The sequence below is a fragment of the Rhea pennata genome, chromosome 14, assembly GCF_028389875.1.
Source record: "Rhea pennata isolate bPtePen1 chromosome 14, bPtePen1.pri, whole genome shotgun sequence".
NCBI lineage: Eukaryota > Metazoa > Chordata > Aves > Rheiformes > Rheidae > Rhea > Rhea pennata.
The window spans coordinates 22,501,483-22,512,181 of record NC_084676.1 but is presented as its reverse complement, the minus strand read 5'-3'; the positions used below and the strand labels follow the sequence as shown (position 1 = coordinate 22,512,181).

At 47.5% G+C, this 10,699-nt stretch overlaps 1 protein-coding gene across 1 annotated transcript; it reads right to left on the bottom strand.

The window, feature by feature from the left end:
- Positions 1 to 963: 963 nt before the first annotated feature.
- EGR1 (early growth response 1) lies at positions 964 to 3,919 on the bottom strand. The gene is made up of 2 exons (XM_062587479.1): positions 3,585 to 3,919; positions 964 to 3,291 (listed from the first exon to the last, which is right to left on the bottom strand). Exons 1-2 carry the CDS (start codon positions 3,817 to 3,819, stop codon positions 1,994 to 1,996), a joined length of 1,533 nt encoding a protein of 510 aa, XP_062443463.1. The 5' UTR covers positions 3,820 to 3,919; the 3' UTR covers positions 964 to 1,993.
- Positions 3,920 to 10,699: the final 6,780 nt, after the last annotated feature.

Sequence of the window (10,699 nt, the reverse complement as noted above, 5' to 3'; positions counted from 1 at the left end):
CCAGCCACTCCACTCATACATAACTTCCAAATTGGTGCCATTTGTCAGGAGTGGGCAACATTCCCAAGAGAAAGGACTAACCCAGGCACTCCAAAAGGTTGCAGTTTCTAACCACTGTCTTGCTGCTTCCTACCGCTCGCCAATTTAAACTGTGCTAGATACATTCACCAAGGCATCCCAGCTCCTCACAGCTCTGAGCATTGGTGGTCTGTAGAGAGCCCTTCTGAAAGAATTGACCCCATGACCCTCTCTGTACCTGCAATGCCAGTTCTCACAGCTGCAGTCTCTTCTGAGGTCACTCCATACAACTTACATCAAAAAGACCCCAAGATGTGGAACTTGAAAAATAAAAATTTTGCCACGTGCAAGCATCTCATCTGCCTATAAAGGCTGAAACAGCTATACTGAAGCCTGTCAGTCATAGGGGCTTCTATGCCACGTGCAGTGGCAAGGAGGACTCCACAAAGCCCTCAGCTGAGCAGGGTTGTCTTCCATCTGCCAGCCACTCAGATCAAAAGCATTGCATTCCCAAGCTCAAAACCACTCTATTACCTTGCCATCTCTCTCCCAGTACTCAGTTACATTTCTAACTGCCTGTGAACACTCAGAATGAGATTCTAGTTTTCAAACCTCGTTTTCATCACTGGACCAGTTGTTTTTCTTGGGGTCTGCCCACATGCTTATGGAGAAGCCTTGGGCCAGAAGAGAGGAATCATGGCTACTTCACAAATAGAGGTTGATGCACCTAATGCAAGTGTGTTCTCCATCCATGCTTTTGCTATCAACTGGACTCGGGAGTACTTAAAGTCTCCTCTCCTTTTCCTTTTTTTTTTCCTCCTACTTAAGCTGATATTTCTCAAAGAGGCAAGCAGTACCTGTTACTTCCCAGCCACTAAAGCCATCAGGGTAGCTGCATCACAGCCTTTTTATGTAACAGCTTGAATAAAAATGTGAAAGTCTGCATGGTTTGATATTTTATTTATTTTTTCTGAAGGGCATTGTACACCAAATAACCCATTGGCAGGAAAGCGCATTCAATGTGTTTAGAAGCCAGTCACTTTCATTTGAACAAACACAATTACAGAGTAAAAATAAACCACAAAATAATGAACTGCATGTTCATAACATACAAAATTGCTGCCTACTCAGTAGGTAACTACAACATTCCAATTCTTGAATATATATATATATATATATATATATATAAATTTACATTTTTTGTAACAAAAATAGACTTTGAGGTTTTTTTGTTTTGTTTTTTGTTTTTGTTTTTTTTTGTTTTTTTTTTTTTTTTTTTGCTTACATTCTCTTCCCCAGGGCTTCCTTGTACTCCCCTCCCCAGCCATCCCATGTTCTCCCATACATTCCGTGAGTAACATCCCTTTCACTTTAAGGCAAGATGCAAAGCATCCATTCACATAAATGCATGACGTCAGCAAGGCTTCACAAAAAGGCACCAAGACTGGTAACTTCAAAGAAAAAAAAAATCTGCCACATGTGAGTATCTCATCAGGTGATATTTACATAGCATCACTCTAACATGCTCAAATACAGTAAGTGCTGTTCCCAAAGAACTTTGAAACTCATTACAGCTTTGTCACTAAAATAGAATTAACAGTTACAAAATATGGCCCTGCAAACTCCAAATAATACAATATGGATATGCAAAGATTTTTTTTTCACATCAATAGTACCTAAATGAAAGCAAAACCATGGCACATGTACAATTTACATCAGCTATGTACTTAATCAAAGGTCCTTTCTCCCTAATAAAAGATTATTGTTTACGGGGAAAATTATACTGAACTTATATCCACAGTCCATGCAAGTCTTTTGACAGAGGTGGAAAACTTAAATGGCAGCTGTTTCAGGCAGCTGAAGTTTAAAGAAAAGTTAGGCAGCCTTGCTACGTATGGTGTTGGGGAGTAATTGGAAACTCCATGTCTGATATAGTACCAACAGAAGAGAAACACTCCTGCTCCAGCAGGAGGGCTCAGCAAATCTCAATTGTCCTTGGAGAAAAGGTTGATGTCATTTCTGAAAGCGCTGAGGTCACTTGTGAGCCAAAATTGTTGGTGACCCCTGGAGATGGGAAAGAGGTAGCCACTTGGGTTTGAAAAGTGGCAGTGCCTGAGGGGTAGGTTGTTGCTATGGATGGAGATGGGAAGGTGGTGTGTGCAGGGGAGGGATAGGAGGAGGGGGCGGGGGAAGAATACACGGTGCGTACCGGCGAGGGGTAAGTGGTGGCAATAGAGGAAGGGTAGGATGTGACCACAGAGGACGAGTAGGCAGGAATCGAGGAAGCAGTTGAGACTGGCGGCGCCTTTTCCACTTTCTTGTCCTTTTGCCTAAGGTGGATTTTAGTATGTCTCTTCCTCTCGTCACTCCTGGCAAACTTTCTGCCACAAATGTCACAGGCAAATGGCTTCTCCCCTGTGTGTGTGCGGATGTGTGTGGTCAAATGGTCACTCCTGCTGAAGTTCCGCATGCAAATGCGGCACTGGAAAGGTTTCTGTCCCGTGTGGATGCGGATGTGCCGAGTCAGCTCATCAGACCGTGAAAATCTCCGGTCACAGGACTCCACTGGGCAGGCATAGGGCCGCTCATGAGGAGGGGTCTTGCTGGGGCGATTGGGGTATTTCCTCATCCTGCTGGGCTTGATCAGTTGGGACTGATAGTTACTGTTGAGGGTCTTCAGCTCTTGGGAGCCAGTCTGGGTGGCAAATGCCTTGATAGTGGACAATGGTGTTAGGGAAGGCTGCTGCGCTCTGGTCTCAAGGGTTGGGAAGGGCTTCTGATCAGCTGGAACAATGCTGAGCTCACCCTGTTGCTGAGGGAACAGGTAATCCGGGATCATGGGCACCTGAAAGTTGGTTTTAGTGGCTGGATAAGCTGGAGGTGGATACTGGATGGGGGCTCCAGAGGGGTTGGGAAAAGACTGGGTCTGTGGTTCAGGGAAAATATCAGAGCTGGAGTTAGGAAAAGTTGGTGCAGCTGAATAAATCGGACTGCTTTCGCTGGCCTGGACAGAACAGCTCAGAGGAGGGCTCTGCGAGGAGGAGGATGGTGATGATGAGGAAGATGTAGAGGTAGGGGCTGGATTTGCCATGCCCACCAGCCCACTGACCAGGCTGAAGAGGGGCTCTGGCCACAGGGTGTTGCTGCTGTTGGAGGCTGGCTCCAGAGAGAAGCGCCCCGTGTAGGTTATTGGTGGCAGCCGTGTGGTCTGGTTGGGATAGCTAGTTTCTGGCAGGGTTTTCTCGTTATTCAAGGAGATGTCGGGAAAAGTGTCTGAAAAGAGAAGAGTAGGGATTACTTCTAAGAGCCGCTGCAGCTCCAGAGCTGCTGCCAGCGCTTCGCAAGCCTTCCCCGCACAGCACAGCTCCAGATCCTCGCTTCTGGTTAATTAATAATTGAGTGTAACATATTGCAGCGCCGCTGGCAGGTCTCCAGCGGCAGCGAGCCCGGAGCCGCTGACGCAGGCAGGAGAATCCCCCCGCGCAGCCGCCGGGACGGGGCGCCGCTACAGCGCGGAGCCCCGCCGCCGCCGCGGCGCTCCCCGCCCGCCGCGGGCCCCCGCTTACCTGCCGCGAGGTGCTCGAAGTGCTGCTCCGCGGGCTCCCCGGCGGGACCGAAACCCCCGCTCTCGGGCGCACCGGGTGGGGCGAGGAACTGCGGGCCGCCGCCGCCGAGCAACATCATCTCCTCTAGCTTAGGGTAGTGACTGTCCATGGCGGGGGGAGAGTGCGGGAAGGCGCCGAAGGGGTCGGAAATCTGCAGCGGGGGCAGGAGCTGCATCTCTGTCTTGGCCGCGGCCATGAGGGCGCTGGCTGGGGGCTGCGCCGGGACGCGCCGCCCGCGGGCCCGGCGGACGGGCCGGCTGCGGCGAGGCGGCCGTCGCCTGCTGCCTGCCCCGCGCCGCGGTCGCCCCGGCGCTGCCCGCTGGAAGCGCTCGGCTCCCCGCCCGCCCGCCCGCCGGGCTCCCCCGCCGCTGCCCGCTGGAAGCGCTCGGCTCCCCGCCCGCCTCGCGCCGCCCCTATATATCGGGTGCTGCCGGCCGCTCCCCGCCCCGGCCCTGACGTACATGGCCATATATGGGGAGCAGGAAGCCCTAATATGGATGCGGCCTGGAGGACCCCGCCTGGCGTCAGCGCCTGGCACCGGGGGAAGCCGGGTGGTGGGGCCCCTGCCCGCGCTGCACCGGGGGCCCCGCGCCCGCGCCTGCCCCGCGCGCGGCCCCTGCCGCGGGCAGCGCGCCGCCGTCGCGGCCCCGGGGTTCCCGGCCGCCGCCGCCGCCCGGCCTGCCGGAAGCCTGCGGCGAGCTTTCCATATTAGGACAGAGCCTTATAAGTCCCGGTTCCGGCGGAGCCTTCCCGCGCCTTATATGGCGATTCCGGCCCCGGTGGGGGGTGCGGGGAGCCCGCGCGCCGCAGCCAGGAGCTGCCGGGCCGCGCCCGCGCCCGCCCCCGGCAGCGGGAGCGCGCGGCGGGGCCGGGCTGGCGGCGCGGGGAGCGCCGGGAAGCCCCGCGCCGCGGCTGGTGAGCCCGGCGCCCCCGCCCTCTGTCCCCGAGGAGGCTCGCGGCGCTGGCAGCACGCCGCCGCCGGAAGGGATCTCCGGGACGGCGCGCGCGACTCGCTGCGGCACCACCGCGGCCGAGCAGGAGGGCTGCGCCCGCAGCCCCACGGCGGCGAGACGAGGCTTCGCGCGCGCACACATGAGGGGGGAGGAAGGAGAGAGGAAAAGGGCCAGGCCAGACCGTCCTCTGCGGGGCCGCCCCGCGGCAGCCCCCGCTGTAAGCGGCGCCGGGCGCGCCCCGTCCGCCCGCTCGCTCCGCGCCGCGGAGCTCCCTTGGCGCCGCGCCAGGCGGCACCGGCGACGCAGTGCGGCCGCAGTGCGCCTGCGCCGCCGTGTGGGGCTTCCCCGCCGCGCCGCCCGCGCCGCGGAGCGCGCGCATGCGCAGCCTCGAGCCGCAGGGCGCCGCGGGGCGTGGAGGCTCCGCTCCGTGCAGCCTGCGTTTCCCCGCCGCCGCCTGTGGATCTGGTCTTGCGTTAGATAGAGGGAAGTGCAGCATTTGAAATGTCAGTGTACTAGGCCAAAACGCTTCTATGAAAATGTGATGTTCTGCTTTTCCTTTTTTTTTTTAACATTTTCAAATATCTGGTATGGGTTTTGAGAAGTCCTGTAAAAATGGTTACAGTTGTTCTCTGGTGTCCACTAGTGTGTTGTCATCTGGAGCCCTCAGAGTAGGTCACGGTAATACCAAGGCCTGCTACAGAATCATGGAACTGCTGACGTCAGCAGGGACCTCTGGAGATCACCTGGTCCCACCACCTGCTCAAAGCAGGGTCACCTAGAGCAGGCTGACAGTGTCCAGCTGGGCTTTGAATATCGCCAAGGATGCACTCCACTGCCTCTCTGGGTAGCCTGTGCCACTGTTTGATCACCCTCACAGTAAAAAAGTTATTTTTTATGTTTCAAAGGAATTTCCTGTATTTCAGCCTGTGCCTATGGACGCTTGTCCTTGATACCACTGAGAAGAGTCTGGCTCCATTACTTTATCCCCTCCCACTAGATATTTATACACACTGATGAGGGCCCTACTGGAGCCAGCTCTTCTCCAGGCTGAGCCATCTGAGCTCTCCAAGCCTCTCCTCATATAAAGGGCATTAAGGCCCTTAATCAGCTCGACCACTCTTTGGTGGACTAGGTCCGGTATGTCCGTGCCTTGTGTGTGTGGGGGGGGAATAGACTGGCTAGAGGGCTGCAGACACAGTGGTGTGACTGGCTTGAGCCCCCTCCCCCCCTTCCCCCCCCCTGTACGTTGCAGTAAGAAAAAATATTTTTTGATATAACCCCTCACCACTGCTGAGGTTTCCTGGCTTTGGTGGAGTCTTAGCGAGGCAGCTGCTTTTGGGGCAGTTACTGGGATGCATACATCTGACCTAGAAACTGGACACTGAGCTACTGTGTCATCTGTTGTCATTCACACACTGGACTAGATGACATTTGCTAGTTTTGTGAATTCATGTTCTCTATTCCTTTTTTTCCCTTGAATACAATGGCAGATCTGTAGAAGAAGCATTACAAGAGAGATTTTTTTTTTCACTACTGAAAAACAAAATCTGTTCAGTTCAGCCAGGCAGCCAGTTGTTAGACTGAGTAAGGTTGTGGTGAGATTGACTGGAAATAGTGAATGAAAGCTTTTGTAATAAGTGGAACAATTAACTATTAGAATAAGATAATTTTTGAGCTTTGTTTCCTAGGTAGCATAGTTTAAATGCCCAAATGATTTGCTCCTATAGACTAGTATTTTAAAATGAGTATATTTCCAAAATGGGAATATTTTAATAATTTTTTAACACTTCATGTTGCTGTATGAGTGCTGTATGAGTTTATCAATGAATCGGTCACATTTGTATTTGAAATATTAATAATTTGGTTGTGATTGTCTAATGAACAAACACATCTGATGCTCTGAGTGTCATTGAAAAATCCATCATCGTCAAATGTATGTGCTGTCTTTCAATACACTTCGGTGAGAGAAATGCTATTCCAAGGACATAGAGAGAGGACTGCTGTGGGGCCAGGGCGAGAGGAGCGGGAATGGGGTATCGCGCTCTGTGAATAAGCCACCCACTTCCGGTCACTGGTGCATACCAGTCTGCTTCAAGTGCACCGAACAGTACAAAAAACCTACAGCAGTGGGCTTCTCCATGTTTTCTTTTTATCTGATGTTCTAATATTAGAGTTCCTTTCTGCTTTCTTATTCATAGATAATTTATTTCAGCAGCGTTTCTTTTCTGTACTTAGACAAGCTGTTACCGTTTGTTTAATATCACCATAAGAATACTGCTCTGGCAGTAGCAACAGCCAGTTTGACACACTAAAATTCCCTAGTTAATAAAAAAGTTATTAAAAGGCTCGATTTATTTTTGCATATTTGTTGAAACACTTTTTCTGTCCTCTGTCCATTTCCACTGCACGGAGTAGTAGAACATAACTGCTTCGTCAAATGCTGTTTGTGTTGGCTCCTGAGCGTCTCACTGATGTTCCAGCACACTTTCTCCTTCTTCCCCACCTCTTTTTCCCCCTTCCTTTTCAAGAGCAGAAATAACTTTTTTTCAGTTTATATCTGGTTCCCAGCTACAGAGTATCATTCATACACCCTGCACGTGTCATGTCCAACACTCTAAGCATTTTTTTTTGAAATCTGAAATCTTGAAGAGATAGCAAATTCATTGCTTGCCTTTGTAGCTTATTTCGAAAGTCTGTCACCTTCATTTTTATTAATTTAATTCTAATTTAACAATTCCAATAAGTGGAAGTAACATTGACAGAGAAATTAATTATTTCTAATTAACATAGTCCATCTTTAGATATATTTTTTTAATCTGCCCTTTTCTATTAGAAAAGAGCTTATCATCAGAACTACTCAGTATTTTCTCTAAAGTTGCTTTTATATTGTTATCAAGTTCTCTCATTTTTTTTCCCCCTCTGTCCTTGATAAGGTAAACTATCTGGGCTCACAAAGTCTTTTGCTGCAAAGCATTTTTCTCCAGTTTATAAACAATTATCATGCCTTCACTGAAACCCTTCTTCAATTAGTCAACATTCTTCTGCAAGCAGGAAAACCAAAAATACACACGTTATTACAGAGCTGGTCTTACTATTAAGTAAGGAGGTAAAAACACCTCTCTGTTACAACAGCTGCATTCCTGCATCTTGTTTGGTCCTGCTCTGCATGATTTCTTCCCCACTCTATTTGCTACATGCTCCAGAGCATTACTGCTGTGCAGATCACAGTTCCTCATTTTGTAGCTGTATTCTTTATCCTTAGGTTTAGGCCTTTGCGTAGTGTCATCCATAAATCCTAATAAATGTAACTTTTAAAGTTTATTTTTGAAGAACTTTTTTATGATACTAATTAGCATCATGCTTACTATTGATTTCTACAGAACCCCAGTAAAGTATAGTTGTTATTATCACCTATACTTGTAAGTTCCTTCAAAAAAAAGTAATCGGGTTTTGTTTGACAAGACCCAATTCCTACTAAATCATGCTGATGGCATTCATTGTAGTCCCATTATTTGATTCTTTACTGACTGAAACAGTGTTTTTCATTATCTTGCTGAGGATTTGTGATGTGTTAATTGGGTCATCTTGCTTACTCTTTGTTAATATTGAGCTACATTGTTATACATCTTGACTAGAATTTCTCTTTAATTCTAAAACATATTAAAATATAGTATCAATGGGAAAGACATCAGCAGCCTGTTTTTGGATTCTTGCATACCAGTTACATGTGCCAGCTTGCTTATAACAGATGTTTCCTATCATTTTCCATACTTCCTAATAGCCTGGAAAGAACTACACTCTGCTCTGAGATACGCAAGTACTTCATCCTGCTGCTTTGAAAATTCACAGCAAACACATTGATTGAGTTTTTATGCCTTTTCTGCATTGTATTAATAATTTATTAGCCTCAGCTAGTGATGGACCTATACTGTGCTTAGAATGTCTTTTTCATCAGTACGTTAAAAGTTGTTGTCCTCATCCACTCCTCCAGTCATAGTTTTCCAATACACTTTGTTTCCTTAGCTGTACTTTGTACTTATATCTTTTAATATGAAAGTGTTGCTTTGCTTTTAAATAATCTCTTTCTTTTCTCTTTTCACTGTATTTTTTTGTGACTTCATTTCACTTTTTAAGTGGGATGAGCATTTTTGCTATAGTGTTTTTTTATGTCATTAATTAATTTTTGCTACTAGTAACCGTTTTTGAAATGATTTTTCATTTTCATTCCCCCTCCCTTTCTTTTTGTTTACACTTCGCTTTATCATAAATTTTACAAACCATTTTCTCTCATTTCTGTAGGAAATCATTCATTTTTTGAGGGTACAGTCACAGTGCTGAGTATATCTGATCTCTACCAACTGTAGTCAGGTCATCCGCCTGAACGTGGGGGGGGGGGGGGGATTTCTTCACTGTGAGAGTGACGGAGCACTGGACCAGGTTGCCCAGAGAAGTTGTGGAGTCTCCTTCTCTGGAGATCTTCAAGGCCCGCCTGGATGCAACCCTGTCTAACATGCTCTAGGTGACCCTACTGAGCGGGAAGGTTGGACTAGATGATCTCCAGAGGTCCCTTCCAACCTTACTGATTCTATGATTCTACGATACCTAGGTAACCATGGAAGTCTAGATCCTGCAGGTAAATTATTTGTTTTCCTTCTGGCAACAAGGTCATTTACTTTTTGAGTAATGTACATAATGTACTCAAATAAGTTTTTTTTAGTCTATTCATCACAAATTTTGATGCCTGTGCCATTAAGTTCATTACAACAGAAGTCTGTGGCTTTTAGATGGAGGTCTGGAGGGAAGGGTGCAAAAGCACTCATAGTTTAAAAAAAAACTTAAAATTGAGGTAGCCTTTTCAGTCCCATAAACAGCGAGAAACAGACTTTACTGGCTTTTTTGAATGCATGTCTTTGCTCTAATGGCTGAGGTGCACATCCCTGTGCACGCTGCAGAGGTCTTACCCATTCCAATACGAGACATCCTTCAGCTCTGTAACCAAGTCTGAAAATGCAGAAAACATATTTTGTAGTGGGATTTTTTTATCCACACGAGGGAACTCTTCCCTGCAATTGCTGTAGGAATTGGGAGTGGTCTACAGGAATTAAATAGAGCACCAGTTGTATAAGCAGCAGTCAGTTTGCTTGATTTGTTTCTTTCTCCATCTCAAACATAATATATCAGCAGAATGTTGACTTCACGGATTTTTCTGCAATATCTAAGGCAGCTGAGAGTTTTTCTTCCAAGCTTTCATACTCCAACTTATACAAATCCTGACAAATAATTCATGCGGGATGCATGACTTAATAGATTTTAAAAGACTGTAAAGGCTGTGTCATTAAAAAAAAAGAGTTGCTAAACACCATTTGAAATAAACATCAGTGTCTAGGAGCACCTCTGCTCTGATGGGCTCCTCTGCAGCTCTCTCCAGCGGTTTGGCTGGTCTTGCAAAGTGATATGCTTTCCCTCTCTCACCGTAGCCCTGCGACAAATGCTACCAGCTCTTCTGCAGTAGCAGGATGAATAAGATGCTTACCCCACGCAAGGCCATCCTCCATTATCCCTACAGAATTATTGTATTGGAAATATTACCAAAGGTAAAGGTGGAGAAAGGCCAAGTAGAGAGCAATTGAGAGCATTACAAAGTTCAACAGGTGTCGCCAATGGCCACAGAAGCAGGTGCCTCTGCTGGCCCTAGCACAAGTGTTCATGTTGCTGCTTCAGTAACAACTTCACACTGGTGCCATCCTCAGGGATGCTGAGCAGAACCTCCGTGCTAAAGTTAAGGAGGTGTTTCTGAAAGCAGCTACACCATTTTTTTTTTTCAAAATGAAATGTAAATTATGAGCCACAGAAGACTGACACCTAACAAGACTGTCAACATCTGCACAAAAACATCCTGAATGAATGTATGTATGCAATTGCTATTCACATGCTATGAAGGGGTTTATTAGTCAGTATAACCGTAAACAACTTTCTTTCCGAGACATTACAGTTACTTTATCAGCTAATCCTGACTGTGTACTTTGACTCAAGAGAAAACAGTAAATCAAAAGGAAAAAAAATGTAGACTTCAAAGCCATATTTGACAGACTATTATGAGTCTGTAATTAGACCCTCTTCATA